Below are 16,338 nucleotides of genomic sequence, written 5' to 3'. Positions count from 1 at the left end.
AAAAAATTTTCACTTTCATTCAACACACGTCATGTATCTTCTATGTGCCAGGCACTGTCCTAGAAGCTGACAATAAGAAAAACAGCCATGGACTCTGCCCGCAAAGAGCCTCATCTAATGGGGGAGGTGGACATTCATAACACAAAACACAGATAGTTACAGTGTAAGTGCTACGAAGGGAAGGATGGGCGTTAGAGTACGATAGACAGATGAACTGAGATTGTGTAGCCAGGGATGACGGAAATAATATTTCAGCTAAGACCAAATGAGTGACTGAAGTTAGCAGATGAAGAGTAAAGGGAACAGAGTTCAAAAAAGATTACAGGATTAAGAGGTCTCAGGGGGGCTTCCCTGGTGGTGCAGTGGTTAAGAATCCACCTGCCGATGCAGGGGACATGGGTTTGATCCCTGGTCCGGGAAGATCCCACAGGCTGCGGAGGAACTAAGCCTGTGCGCCACAGCGACACAGCCTGTGCTCTAGAGCCCGGGAGGCACATCTACTGAAGCCTGTGCGCCTAGAGTCTGAGCTCCGTAACAAGAGAAGCCACCACAGTGAAGAGCAGCCCCCGCTCTCCACAACTAGAGAAAGCCCACGCGCAGAAACAAAGACCCAACGCAGCCAAAAATAAATATGTAAAAACAAAAAAACAAAAAACCTCCCTCTGCTTTAAAAAAAAAAAAGAAGTCTCGGGGGTGGAAGAGAGCCTGCGACCAGAAATTCCACGAAGTCAGCGTGGGAAGTATGCTGTGAATAAGCAGGTGAGTGGACTGCAAGGAGGTTAGTTAGGCAATGGCCAGACGAAGCAGGTTCCTGTAGGCCAGGAGCCGCAGGCAATATACTACCAAGTGCAAAGAGCACAACAGGGCTTTAAGCAGAGGGTGACATGATCTGATTCACCTACGTTTAAGAAGATCACTTGCTATGTAAAGAATAGTTCAGAGCGAAGGAGTGGAAGAAAGGAGATCTGTGACACGGGAAGACAACAAACTATTCATTTTAATAAACCATATATTCTTAAGTCACTTTATTGAGGTATAATTTACTTATAATAAAACACATCCAGTTTAAGTGCACAGTTTAAAAGAGGTCGATGAAAACACTCAGTAACCACCAGCAAATTGAGATATAATTTGCATCACCCCCCCAAATTCCCTCATGACACTCCGTAGTCAATCCCCCATCCCCTAATGCTGATCTGCCTCTGTAACTACAGCTTAGGTTTTCTTTTTTGACAATTTCACATCGATAAGTGGAATCCTAAGAGTATTACTCTTTTGTGACTAGCTTCTTTTGCTTGGCATGATGTCTTTGAGATTCATCCATGTTTTGCATGGGGTGGTAGTTTACTTCTTTTATTGATGAATAGCATCCCATTGTATGGATACATCACAATTTGTTCACCTGCTCACTGACATTTGGATTGTTTCCCATTTTTGGTTATGAAAGTTTATAGTATTTGTAAGGATACATGTTTTAATTTTTCTTGGATAAAAATCCAGGAGAACTGATAAGTGAATATTTAAATTCACAGGAACTAAGCTAACTCCTTACCAAAGCGACTGTACCATTTTACACTCCCACCAGCAACACGCGGCAGTCCCAGTTGATCCACGTCTTCGATATCACTTAGTTTTGTCAGCATTTAAAATTGTAATCATTCTACTAGGCGTGCAGTGATGCGTCATTACGGTTTTAGTTTGTTGGCTAATGATACTGAGTGTCTTCTCCTGTGCTTATTGGGTGTTCATAGGTAGATTTTCTTTTGTAAAGTGGCTTCCCAATTTGGGTTGTCTTCTGATTAGGTTATAAGTATTTTTTATATAGCCTGGATGCAAGTCTATTGTCAAATATGTGTTTTATAACTTTTTTCTCAGTTTGTGGCCTGCCTTTTCAAATGCTTTTAAAATTTTGTAGTAGTCCAATTTGCTTTTACTTTCATGGTTTGTACTAAGTCCTATCTTTTAAAAAAAATCTCTTCCTTATGGTAAAAGTAACAGAGATTTTCTATGTTTTCCCCCAGAAGTTTTACAGTTTTAGGTTTTAACATTGAAGTCAATGATCTTTTTTTTTTTTAATTTATTTTTTGCTGTGTTGGGTCTTTGTTGCTGCACACGGGCTTTCTCTAGTTGTGGCAAGCGGGGGCTACTGTTCGTTGCAGTATGTGGGCTTCTCATTGCAGTGGCTTCTCTTGTTGTGGAGCATGGGCTCTAGAGCACAGGCTTAGTAGTTGTGGTCCACGGGCTTAGTTGCTCCGCGGCATGTGGGATCTTCCCCGACCAGGGGTTGAACCCGTGTCCACTGCATTGGCAGACGGACTCTTAACCACTGTGCCACCAGGGAAGTTCTATGATCCATTTTGAGTTCATTTTTTACATGATGTAAGGCAAAGTTGGAGGTTCATTTTTTTGCATCTATTGATATTCAATTGGTCCAGCACTGTATGCTGAAATAGTATCTTTCCCCATGGAAATACCTTGGCACTTCTGTTGAAAGTCAACTGACTAAATATGTTTGCATCTATTTCTGGCTTTTCAATGTAGTTCTGTTGTAAATACTCTGGAACATTTCCACATATGATCTCTGTTGCACACTCTTCTTCTCTTTTTTTTTTTTTGTGTGTGCTGTACGTAGACCTCTCACTGCTGTGGCCTCTCCCGTTGCGGAGCACAGGCTCCGGACGCACAGGCTCAGTGGCCATGGCTCACGGGCCCAGCCGCTCTGCGGCATGTGGGATCCTCCTGGACCGGGGCACGAACCCATGTCCCCTGCATTGGCAGGCGGACTCTCAACCACTGCGCCACCAGGGAAGCCCACACATTCTTCTTCTTAAAAGAGCCCTTAAAAAATGTAAAAACTATTCTTAGCTCACTGGCTGTGCAGAAGCAGGTTGTAGGCCACACGTGCTGAACTCCGCTCCATATGTCGACCCTCATGACCACACACACTGTCTTGATTTCTATAGTTTCAGAGTAAGTCTTGAAATCAGATGGTGTAACTCTTCCAACTTTGTTCTTTATTTCCTCTAAAATTGTTATGGATACTTTAGGTTCTTTGCATTTCCACAGAAATTTAAGAATCATCTTGTCAATTTCCACCAAAAAAAAAAAAACCCTGCCAGAATTTTGAGTGAGAGTGCACTGAATGTACAAATAAGTTTTGAGAGAATTAGCCTCTTAATAGTACTGTGTCTTCTGATCCAAGAATATGGTACATCATTTAATTTATTTGGGTCTTCTTTTATTTTTCATGGCAATGTTTTCTAGTTCCCGGTGTACAGGTCTTCAACATATCTTGTTAAATTTACCCCCAAGTATTTCATGATAGTTTATGCTATTATAAATGTTTTCTTAATTTAATTTTCCATTTTTTTGTTGCTAGTAAACATATGGATTTTTATATATTGATTTTGAGCTCTTGTTAAACTCACTTATTAATTCTAGTAGTTTTAATAGGGTCCTTAGAGTATACAAATAGATGATAAGCACATCAATAGTGCTCACCATCACTGCATCAGGAAAACGCAATTAAACACAGGAGATACCAATTCATGTTCACTAAAATGGCTACAATCAAAAAGACAATTATAGGACTTCCCTGGTGGCACAGTGGTTAAGAATCCACCTGCCAATGCATGGGACACAAGTTCAAGCCCTGGTCCAGGAAGATCCCACATGCCGTGGAGCAACTAAGCCTGTGCGCCACAACTACTGAGCCTGCGCTCTAGAGCCTCTGAGCCACAACTACTGAAGCCCATACGCCTACAGCCCATGCTCTGCAATAAGAGAAGCCACCGCAATGAGAAGCCCATACTCGCCGCAACTAGAGAAAGCCTGTGCGCAGCAACGAAGACCCAACACAGCCAAAAATAAACAAAATAAATAAATAAAATAAAAAAAAGACAATTATAAATATTGGCAAGGATGTGAAGAAACTGCAACCCTGATACATTGTCAGTGGGTATGTAAATGATTCAGCCACTTTGGAAAATAGTACGGCAGTTTCTTATAAAGTTAAACATAACTTTGCCATATGACCCAGCAATTCCAATTCTGTACGTCTACCCAGGAGAATTGAAAACACAGGTCTATACAAAGACATAATGTTTATAGCAGAATCAGTCATAAAAGCCCCAAAGTGGAAACAATCCAAATGTCTGTCAACTGGTAATGAACAAACAAAATGTGATATAGCCATACAATCCATACAATATATTATTTTTTATCCAGTCAGCAATAAAAAGGAACAAACTATTGAAACATGCTAAATCATGGATGAATCTCAAAAATGATATGCTGAGTGAAAGAAGCCAGACACAAAAGACTACATATAACATGCTTTCATTTACATGAAATGTCCAGAAAAGCAAGTCAAAAGAAACAGAAAGTAGATGAATGGCTGTCAGGGGCTTGGTATGCAAATGGGAACGAGAGATCTTTTTGGAGTGATGGAACTGTTCTAAAACTGGATTCCTGTGATGGTTGTACGACTTTATACATTTAGTAATAATCACTGAATTATGCTTAAAATGGATGTTTTATGATATGTAAATTATACCTCAATAAAGCTGTAAAAGAAAACTTAATGCCGAGTGAACAGTGAGTTTGTGGAATGTTATATTCATTAAGATAGAATTTACATAAATGTAAAAATACAATATACACACATACATATATAGAGAGAGGTATAATATATATAGTACAATGTGAATGCATGAACTAGATACACACCCAAATCAGATATACTGGTTGCACCTGGGGAAGGATGATAGGTCTGAGGAGGAGAACATAGAGGACTTTATTTGTAATGTTTGAGGCAAAAACAAACACATGGCAAGATGTTAACATTTGTCCATTTTGGGTGGTAGATACGTGAGTTTTCCCTAAATTATTTTTAGTACTCTCCCATATTTTTTTCAATTAAAAATCAAAACAAAACTAAATTAAGCCAAAAAACCAAAAGCAAACATAAATGATTACCTAGTTCCTTCATTAATTTTAATTCCTTTATGGCTTTAATTCGAATATCAAACACCACCTAAAATAGAGAAATAAACTAATGACTGTGTATAAGTTAAAAACAATGGGAGAGGAGGAAAATGAAGACTGTCAGTGTGTGCATATACAGGTTGAGTTATTAATTACCTTACATTTAGCAGTTTTTGCCTACTTGAAAATCATTTTTTTTCCATCCCTGAAATTATTTTCTCTCTTCTACAAAGTCAAAGGCAAAAACTTAGATCTTGGTTAAGCTTTCACCAAATTGATAATAATTGGAATGGGAAGGCCACCTACAGAAAACTTTAGAAAACCAAAGACATAATAGTAGCGAAAGGCAAAAGCTGACAGTTAACTTTTCTGATGATAGCAAACAAAAGAAACTATAGGTTTATGTTAAGAATGATGAATTCAGGGCCAGTGCAGGGGACACGGGTTCGATCCCTGGTCTGGGAAGATCTCGTATCTTCATTAATAATATAATATAAAACTGTACTAATAATTAATAAGCATTAATAATATAAAAATGTACTAATCCAAGGGTACTATTTAAAATTTCGACTTAAATTATTTTAGATTGTGTTTTCTTTTCTTTTTTAAAATTTAGGCTAATTGCCTCTAGGGCATAAAATCGTGGAAATTTAGGGGTAAAGCTGACGACAGAGATCATTGACTCTACTTCCCCACCGGTGCCCTGCACTGTGCCAAGAAGGAACAGAGGCTGCAGCAATCAAGGACTGCACCAGCCTCCCATTCAGGGTCAGGGCGGTAGGTCTCCTGAGCTTTGGGGCATTGACCTTATACTGTTCCCACTAATGTACAAACAAACCTTAAGAAACTATAATTTTATATAAAAGAAAACACTCTAAATTTTTAAAATAAAGTTACAGAAAAACTTAATAAATGGAGACTACATAAATATAAAAAGATGTTTCCTGAAATAATGTTTAAGGAAACCAGTATAATAGCCTTAAATGGAAAACTGAAAAAAAAAATCCCTTTGAAGAGCAACTGGCTTTATACAGAGCACAGAGTATACTGTAGAGCAATTTAAGATAAACTTTAAAAAACCCAAACACCAAAGAACACAAAACCAAAACATATATACCTTGTTTTAAAAATATAGAAAAGACTCTTGAAAATAGCATTTCAGTTATCAAAGTCAGAAGATTCCATCAACTAATTAAAAAGGTAACTCCCACATTCTAATTCTAGGCTTTAGAGGGAAAAAAAGGCATATATTTTCTTGAAATATGCCAAGGGCTAACAAAGGTAAATTAGCAATAATCAAATGTTACAAATAAAAAGGTGATTTCTTAAGATTTAGAAGTTTACTGAGACAGCTGTTCTGAAAGATTAAGGCACTGCTTTCTAAATAAAATTGTATTACTTAAAAACTGTCAACCACACTTAAATCAATATTCTACTCACTGTGTTAAGAGTTGCTGATATTTTAACTTGCTCTTCTTCAGAGTCTAATGGGCATAAATTTTTAACTTGGAGCCAGTCAATCTCATTCACACTGGTGATCCATTTCCCTTGTCTGGTCAACAAACTGTAGGTAAAAAGACATTTAAAAAATGTGTCTTTACACAGCCCTTTTATGGATCAGAGAGGATTGGAAAATTCATGCTTTTCTTTAGGCACCAATTCTAAAATTCTGCATGTGTCACTTCATGTGACTAATTAAAGGTGACCAAGTTCTACTGAGTTGGGTTTTTGAAAGTTCACTATCTTTTTAGGGTAGTGTTAAGACAGTATTCCACGGAGTCTATATTCATGATTCCAAATATTCTTTGATTTATACAAATAACTTGTTGCCACATTTTTCAAAGAGAACTGTTGTAATTGAACAATCAGTTGTTAACGTCTACCTGCACGCTGCAATCACTAGGGGAGCTTTAAAAGAGTACCTACGCCAAAAGCCCACCCATAGTAGTTTAACAGCAGGACAGCGTGCACAGCCGTGCGGACTGACACTGAATAAAAGTACCACATCTGGGCTTCCCTGGTGGCGCAGTGGTTGAGAGTCCGCCTGCCGATGCAGGGGACGCGGGTTCGTGCCCCGGTCCGGGAAGATCCCACGTGCCGCGGAGCGGCTGGGCCCGTGAGCCATGGCCACTGAGCCTGAGCATCCGGAGCCTGTGCTCCACAACGGGAGAGGCCACAGCAGTGAGAGGCCCGCGTACCGCAAAAAAAAAAAAGTACCACACCCAATGGATATCATTCACATCATATACACTGTATATTTGTATTTTCATTATAGAGGTTTTAAAAAATTTTATGACAGCAGATGGCAGTGGAGTGTCTTGTTCTAACAAGATTTTCCTACAGATGATAGTAAAGGTTCTTGAGGGAGGAGTGACTTCTCACTAATTCACACAGAGGCACTGAGTGGGTGAGCGGGAGCCCTCTTTGGGAGTGCGTAGCAGAGCCCTACACCACAATTCTGCTCTTCATTTCAGTTATTCCACTCTGGGACTCCACCTTGAGTTAGCAATCTTAAATAGAGCAAAGTTTTAAGCACAAAGACGTTCCCTGAAGACCACCTTAAAATAATGAAAAACTGGATGATAACAAGAATGCTAGCTAAACTACTTAGCACTTACCATGTGTAAACACTTGTAAGCTCTTAACTCTTTCAATCCTTACAACTGTATGAAGCTGGTACTAATTATTATGCTCATTTTACAGAAGAAGAAATTAAGCAGAGAGGGATGACATAACTTGCCCACGGTCACACTACTAGTAAGTGATAAAGCTGGAAACAAAGCCAGGCAGCTGGCCCCCAAGGCCTTGTCGCTACCCGCTCCTCACACAGGAGCAGTCAGGTAACCTATAACATCAACATAGGTTATTATGCAGCCATGAAATGAGGTTTATGAAGAGCCTTCAAACATGAGGGGAAAGCAGGATATAACTATTTATCTATAAAATCATCACTATTATGTTTAAAAAGGAAAAAACCGGACTTTCCTGGTGGCACAGTGGTTGAGAATCCGCCTGCCAATGCAGGGGACATGGGTTCAAGCCCTGGTCCGGGAAGATCCCACATGCCGTGGAGGAACTAATAAGCCCGTGCACCACAACTACTGAGCCTGCACTCTAGAGCCCGTGAGCCACCACTACTGAAGCCCGCACGCCTAGAGCCCGTGCTCTGCAACAAGAGAAGCCACTGCAACGAGAAGCCCGTGCACCACAACGAAGAGTAGCCCCCGCTCACTGCAACTAGAGAAAGCCCGCGCACAGCAACGAAGACCCAACGCAGCCAAAAATTATATATATATATATATATATATATAAAATAATAAATTAATAAGAAAAAAACCCTTCAAAACAAAAACCCAATTATTCGGGCTCAGAAAGCTAACAGTGACAGACACTGCATGAGTGGTATGGTGATGCTGTTTTGGGTCTCCTGTCTTCACCTCTATATTTCCCAAGTCCTAATGAATGTATATTATCTTCTAAAAAGAAATATATAATAAACTTTTAAATTAAATAAACAAGGTAGGGAAATAAATGTCTGGAAAACACTTGTCGAAACCAGAGTGATAAATGTAACACAAACTAAACACACTTCACACGTGCTCTGTTTCTCTATGTCACAGCCACTAATAAACAATAATACAGAGCCTCTGGAATCTAAGTATATTCACAGCACTGATAAAGCAGGCACCTGATTCATTGGTCATAACCTGAAGTCTGCAATGTATGGAAGTTGGGGGGGTTACCGTGTATGATAATGCTGACCACAGAAATGTACTGGCACAGACATGGATAACAAAAATGAAGAGAGGAAGCACTCCTGAGCTTCAAATGGGACCTACAGGAACCAAGGCTGCAATTCCCCAAGTAATTGCCTTACCTGGGCAGCTGGGAGGCTCTCAGGCATCATAAAAAGGATTATAACAAAAAACTGAATTGCCTTCTGAGAGTCTTGTGATGAGACAAATTCAGCTGTGATAATACCTTCCTCATGAAAAATTTTAGGAACTTTCTCTGTGAGAATGTGCCCTCCATCTTATAATGAGTGCTAATCAGACTTATTTGATAAGATTCTGTTTTACTGCCAACTAATCTATACTATATCTAGCCTATACCTATATTATTCAGTTACCACATTTACAAAAAAAAAAAATCACATTACAATACCATTTTTCTCCAGGTTGTCTAACCACGAACATTCCTATTTACAATATATAGAACACAATGTCTAGAAATAAAAAGAAACATTTAACTCTCATCATTATTAACATAAAACTCTAGAGTTCTAAGATATAGCACTGTAACTAAAATAAGTTTAAAAAGAATTCTCTTCTTAGCATGTTACCTGGTACCATCATTAGAATCCTGAATTAAAATTGAGCTTCCATTTCTGAGACCTTGTTCTCTGAATGTCTTCTTCAAGTCTTCCTTGGGAATGGTGGTCCAGCTCTCTTCACCTACGGACTCAGCACTGTTGACTAAGATGACTCCGGCTGGGATTGCAAAGGCTGTGAGTACACTACCTATTTCTGCATTAGATGGAAAGACATGTGGAGAGTCTATCAACTGCTGACACTCCTCTTCTTCATTGCTTGTTGCCGGACGAAGAACATTTAAAAGCAGAGGTTCACAGTCACTACCAGCTTGAATCTGGATTCCGCCAACCTATAACAAGATCGAGTCAGCCATTAGTATAGTTCATATTTGCCAAAATTAAGTCAACACAGTAATGTAGTAAAAGACTCTTGTAGAACAATTCCCATTTTTTTTCAAGTGAAATAAAGTTTTCACAAATGTCTTTTAAATATCACAAGAACAGCTTTAGATTTTTGAAGCTTTTTCTTAGCCATCTTTTACTTTTTAGGAGAGGAATCTGAAGTGGAGACAGACTGTGAGTCCTCAGCAGTGGTAAATGTATGAGGTGCACCGAGGACGCCCACTGAGTGGGTGAGATCCTCCTCACTGCCCTCTTGACTGTGCTCCCTTAAGTCACCTCCAGCCCTAACAGTGTAACGAACCGCTCCTTCTGAATCCTCATCAAGAGTGTGTACGACCCTCCTGCTCACTTATCTTAGTGCAGTGACCCACACTACATGCCTGAAGGATACAAACTGATTATTTACCTTTGTGTCTAGCTTCTGACACACAGCCTGGCACCATGGAGGTGTTCTACAACTATCTCTTGAACATATAACCAACACTGATTGTACTTAAAATTTATTGGATATTTCAGCAGTTTTCTAATATGTAAGTGTCGTCACATATGCTGAATAAAATTTTATCACAATAACTTAAAAAATATACAAAACTCTTGTGAACATTTCTTCAACACTTATTTACCTCCACCCCATTCCATACAAAGATGTCTTCCCCATCAGCAATTTCAATTTCACACAGTGTTAGGTGATCTCCTAGGAAGATGAGATTATCAGTGAAACCATTCTCATGATCATCAAAAAAATATTTAACTAAAGCAACAGCCAAGACACAAACATTTGTTTGAAAAAAAGCATTGTCATTGAGGAAAACTAAGAAAAAGGGAGTAATTATGTTTGTTATATTGATATTATTTTATATTATTTTTATCTTTATTCCTTCCATCACACTCTTTAGCCTTTTTTTTTTCTCTCTGTTTTCATTTTATGTAAGCATTTCCCCCATAAGATTTGTGGGCATGAAAGCAGGAAAAAAAAAGTTAATATAAAAGGTCAACTGTACTTGACACTGTGAACACGGGGAAGGCTTACACATCAAGCGGTCCTCACTCACCCACTAATGAGCTGTAAGACCTTGTGGACTTCAAGCCTCTATGCTTCAGTTTTCTCATTTATGAAATGGGGATAATAGAATTTTGTGAAAATCAAATTAGATAATTTACACAGAACACTTATCTCAGTATCTGGCACCATGAAGTCCAAGATAAATGTCACTGCTGCTACTGCTGTTACTGTTCTGTTGTTATTTAAAGGAAGTACTTTTAAGCTCCTGAAGTACTTTTGTTTGTTTTGCTACAAAGTCTGAAGCTGAGATTGGATTAAAAAAACAAGCCATATTTAACAAGATTTAAATGGTTTCAAACCATTTGCTCAGAAGTTTGTGGTAATATAAAAAAATTTCCAAAGCCTTTAAGAAAAAATTTGTTTAGGTAGAGAAGTAGCCTTAATTTCAGAAAATATAAAACATTTCCATGTTAGCAAAATTTCACACATTACATATATTGGATACATTATAAACTAAATAAATTATTTGTTTTTATTAAATATGAAAAACTAAATATATTATTTGTTAAAACCAATGTGATGAGAACCTGCATAGCTAAGAAAAGTAGTATGTAGGGGAAAGACTGGCCAAGAGCAGAAAGTCACAGATGAGCCCCACAAAATGTACATAGGCACAATAAGTTGCTGTGTTTTAATATTTCTCTTACCATCAAGTGTCTGGTAAACATGAAGTCCTGCTGGTACAAACTTTGCAACACTAAGAACCATATCTCCTTCCCAAAATTCTAACAGCTGCAGAATATGAATGAAAGAAAAGAAAACAATGAAAAATCACATATAGATCACTTTTCCAGGTTAAGTAAGAAGAGCACTGTGCCAATTTACTTATGTAGCTGATACAGGGAACCAGAAAATGAATACGACAATCCCCATCCAGCACCAAAAATGAGGAAAGTAGACATCTTTCAGTGTTAAATCAGTCAAATCCAAAGACGGTTAATCTCACATCCATTAGTGACTGAAGAACCTTGACATACACAAAGAGCACAATGACCATCTAAACAACAACCATTTCTACTTAATTTATGGGAAGATCACTTTTATCAGAAGGCAAAATGATCAGTGTGCCAGCCCAGGAATCCTGGTCCCAAAGAACAAAAATTATGTGTTTAATCAGTACTATTCAGGGAAAAGCAGCACACACGAATACTCTTGTTTCTCGAAAGGAATGTCTCCCACTGTAAATTTAAAAAGTGGCATTACCAGTTTATTTAATAGATTACCAGGGATTTGTTTTTTAAGTTTCTAGCTCCAAGACTCTGGGGACTGTGGTAACCTCACCAAAACCGTGTCACCAGTAAAGGTCAGTCCTACTTCGTCCCTCTCCACAACATCACAAGATAGTCCTCTTAAGAAGAAATTTCATACTTACACATGATTACTTAACTGTCAGTCTCTCAGCCTCTTGCCAGTGGCTTAATTCTAAGATAACAGAGATGTGCACTTAAACCATCAAAAAGCAGACTGGTGTGAAATCTAAACCTTATAAAGGTGACCAAGGTCTTTCCCACTTGAAACGTTACCCTAGGCAGGGTCAAATCCCCAAGTCCACCTATATCATCACTGTCAGGATTGGCTCAGAAATAAACTTTTAGTGGAAAAGTTCAGAAGTAGTAGATAATTTTAGAAATCTCGATCCTGATCCAACATTTAAATATTCAAATCAACTAAAGTTAAAGAAGAAATTGGTCTGCTTTTCTTTGTACAAGAGGAAAATCAAAAGAAAGCTAATAATTTTGGTAAATGATATAGTTTTTCAGAAAATTCACTTAATTCTGGGGTGGGGGGGGAAGCTTACATTTTCTATTTCCCTTTTCCTCTATCAGGAAGTAGTGTGGAGTGAAGTATAATTAAGAGGAAAGAAAGAGTAGGGAGACCAGGGCTGGAGTCCTAGTTCGACTGCTAACTAGATGTCTGACCCTGGGCAAGCCATTAGATCTCTTTAAATCACAATTTCCTCATCTTTAAAATGGGGTTATCTTGCCCTCATGAGGTTAAAGAATCAAATGATAGAATTTATATGAAAACATTGTAAGTAAAATAAAGAGCACTGTTGTTGTCGTCGTTAAACACGACTGGATAAATAATTTAGAGACAAGATTACAACGCTGTTTGCTTTTACTATAGACCAGCAGACATTGTCCTTCACTTAGGAATCTTATTAATAAATGTTATTCTATACTGAAAGGTAGAAAAGTTAGTTGCTTTTATTTGTTTAGTAGCTCTTGGTTTTAGGCAATATAATTATCTATCCTTTCACTCCTTTTAAAAAACAATTCTCTTTCATTTATTTTCCCCAAAAGAGACAACCTTATACTCTTTCTCTCCCCCAGATTAAATATACCAGGCTTGATTCTCCCCTGAAAACCTGCTGGCAGGACTCTGTGAGTCTTGCTTGTGCAGAAAAGCCTCTCTAAGAGACTTACAAGTGAGGGGAGAACACTTGGACCATCCCTCTATGGAAGTGGGAGACGTAGGATTTTCCTAAGCAGCTGTGAAAAATAAATAGTTGTATCCTAAACAGAAGTTTGAAAAGGAGAATCCAGCTTAAGACAGACCTTAATGTCTATTAAGAGTAAGTGAGGCTAAATTACCTGAAATATTGATTGTCGAAGATCTCCTAAAGTTTTTCTTTTATCAAAGGTCAAATCCAACATGCTTTCTGTTTGAGAGACTACTGGGTGCAGAGCCCCATTGAAGAAATGATAATGAGGGCCGAGGTGGAGATGCAATTCAAAATTATTGTTTGTAGAATCACATTCTGTCCTTTAAAGAGGCATAAAAAATACATAAATGCCATGTTTTTACAACAGATACTGTTTCATCTCAAACCAAAAATATTTGATTTACAATATAAAGACGTTCTCCACTCCACCTAATTATAATTAACATCCTTTTCTTCCATGCTCCAAAATAACTCATTTTAGTTTCTCAATTAATAGCTCTGCCACCGTGAATTCCAAGGAAGATGGTTTTAATGCACACTGTGCAATGTTACTCTGAACAAATACTGACACTTGAACTCGTCCAATGCTGAGATTATAATTATGAACAAAATGCTGGAAACACGTTCCTATAACTGTGGTAAGTGCTAGGTTTACAGCTTCTATTTTCTCCTTGCTTCAACTAGACCCCACAGACTCTCCCATAAACTATTTGAAGTCAGCCTCATGATCCCTGGTGTCTGCTCTCTCCAAGTCAGATGGCCTCAGCAGCAGCCAGGCGCTTGCTACACTTTTCTGAACCCATTCAGCTGCTGTGAAGCACAGCACCAAAAACACTTCAGGCAGCCCCACCAATGGAGAGTTGGATGAAGCTACAGCCACCATTCAGGTACCTCAGGCACAGTTCTGTGAATGTGGTCAAGGACAGCACTAGCTTTTCGATGACCACATTAAAAAGCTCAGTGCCCGCTGACTAAAACCCCATAGGTTGTTTTTGGTTTTAATACCAACTGCTAATCCACACCACGCATGCAAGTTGGTTATCTTTCGCACTTAAGATATTTTACTCTGTTAAATTTTTATATTTTTAGTGTCTTGATTTTTGTTGAGATCTCCTCTGATCTTAATTTGCCATTCAATCTACCTATTTTTTTTCTCAGCTTCAAATCAATGATAAAAAATGTTGAACATGTCCCTGCTATGTAATCAGCCCCTCGGGTCCACAAGGAGACCATGGGAACATCCATTTCCCTAATCCAGTACCCCACCGACCCAGAGAGCAAATAAAGAACCAGTTCTTCATGGTCCAAGGTTAGACCTCAAAAGAGAATGTTCAGATCATCAAGTTCTCACAAACCATCCCTTTAATAATCCATTGTAGGGTTTTGCCCAAGATTGACATTAAGCCAAACAGTCTGTAGACTCCACATTTCCTCCCCTCTGCCCACCTCTGGTCTGATGTCACTACGGGCCAGTTCTTCACAAACCACTTACACATGAGGGTGAATTTTCACAATGGGCTCTGTCTGTGCCGAGGGAATAACCTGACAGGCCAGGACACAATTCATTCAGCACAACTACGTGCTCACACAGATTTCTCTAGTTTTCTTAGGCTTCAATCTCTACTTAGCGATGGCCATTTGTCATTATTTCATTCACTCCCACTGGGTAATTTCAAAGTAAAAGATACTCTCAGTATAAAAATTCAGCAGCTAATAAAAAGACACTGGCATTAAACAGTTGACTTTTTTTCCTCTTTAATTTTCATTACTGAATACTTAAGACCTAAATTAGATCCTTGTTCCCCAGAAAAACTATTCAAACTCTAAAAGTAATTTAAAATTACCTTTTTATTTGTAGTTCAATGTTGGCTGCATCCATTTCATTCAGCAAATGACATGGAACCTTGTACCTTGGGTTAGCTCGAGCTGTGAACAAAATTTTCCATTAACTTGTGCTGACTACATAAAAACTGGCTGCTGAAGAGGTGGCACAGAAAACTAGAAAGGACCTCGCTGGGAGCTAGGAAAGCTTCTACTGCCTGTGTGAACGTGAATTTTCTCTGGATCTCAGTTTTCCCATCTTCAAATTGAAAACGTTAAAACATATGAAAGGTAAACAGTTCTTTAAGCCAAGCTAGAGAATTCCACTTCTTCAACTCTTTTTAAATATACTTTTTAAAAAGAACACCTGCTGTTTTCTTCTTGATAACAAATGTAATAATTGGTCACTGTGAAAGTTCTGGAAATGATTTTTTTTAATGTAAAATAAATAAATATTACCTATAATCCCACTCCTAGGGAATACTGCTAAAATGTGATCTATATACTTCTGGTCTTTTTTCTATTCTACACAATGTGTCTATACATACACATACACACACACACCACACCACGCTTATTTAAAGCAACTGGGAGTATAGTCAACAAACATGTAAATTCTTTTTCATTTCATATATTGTGAATAGTTTTCCAAATCTTTAAATGATTGCATAGTAGCCCATTCTATAAATAGCATAATTAATCTAACCAATCCTTTTCTGGTAGACATTTAGGTGATTTTCTGCTAGTCATTACTATAAAATAACGGGGGTAGCAAACATCTTTGAACATAAATAGGTATACACAGTCCTGATTATTTCAAGACAAATTTGTGGAAGTATAATTATTGGTTTAAGGTTTTTAAGTACATACAACCAAATTGGTTGTATTACTTTACATACATTCCAAATATAGAGGTAGTGCCAACTGCTGAGAACCAGGTTAACAGAAATATTTGATTTGGTAGGAAAAAGGTTGTCATTCATTGCTGCTATGATTCATGTTTTTTGGTTATGGGCCAGATGGAATATTTTTTTTTTGCAGTTTATTGGTTGTCCTTATTTCTTCTTTTGTACATGAGTTATTTATATCCTTTTCCCAATTTACTACTGAGCACAATGGAATAAATGTAAGAGCACTCTACAGATAGGGGAAATAAATTTGTCATATATTTTGCTGTTTTCCACTAGCTTGTCATTTGCCTTTTGGTATTATGTAATAAGGTTTATATCACTTTTCCTCAATTCTTTTTTCGTTGCTTTTATGCTTAGAAAGGTCTTCTCTACCTTAAGATCAGAAAAATATTTATAT

The 16,338-nt window shown here is 38.0% G+C and overlaps 1 protein-coding gene across 4 annotated transcripts in view; it reads right to left on the bottom strand.

The window, feature by feature from the left end:
• The window catches only part of USP40 (ubiquitin specific peptidase 40), a gene marked incomplete at its 5' end in the record, with an annotated part of 91,421 nt that overhangs the window by 39,843 nt on the left and 35,240 nt on the right, over positions 1-16,338 (bottom strand). For all 4 annotated transcript variants that reach the window (XM_079710520.1, XM_079710521.1, XM_079710522.1 and 1 more), the window contains 7 exons: positions 4,978-5,035; positions 6,427-6,550; positions 9,329-9,648; positions 10,324-10,394; positions 11,411-11,495; positions 13,358-13,529; positions 15,054-15,135. In XM_079710520.1, coding sequence (XP_079566646.1) covers positions 4,978-5,035; positions 6,427-6,550; positions 9,329-9,648; positions 10,324-10,394; positions 11,411-11,495; positions 13,358-13,529; positions 15,054-15,135 — 912 coding nt within the window. The remainder of the gene's footprint in view (positions 1-4,977; positions 5,036-6,426; positions 6,551-9,328; positions 9,649-10,323; positions 10,395-11,410; positions 11,496-13,357; positions 13,530-15,053; positions 15,136-16,338) is intronic.

This window comes from Hyperoodon ampullatus (assembly GCF_949752795.1).
Source record: "Hyperoodon ampullatus genome assembly, chromosome: 8".
Classification (NCBI taxonomy): Eukaryota; Metazoa; Chordata; class Mammalia; order Artiodactyla; family Ziphiidae; genus Hyperoodon; species Hyperoodon ampullatus.
Note: the sequence above shows the minus strand (reverse complement) of the source record. Positions and strands in the feature narration are given on the sequence as shown.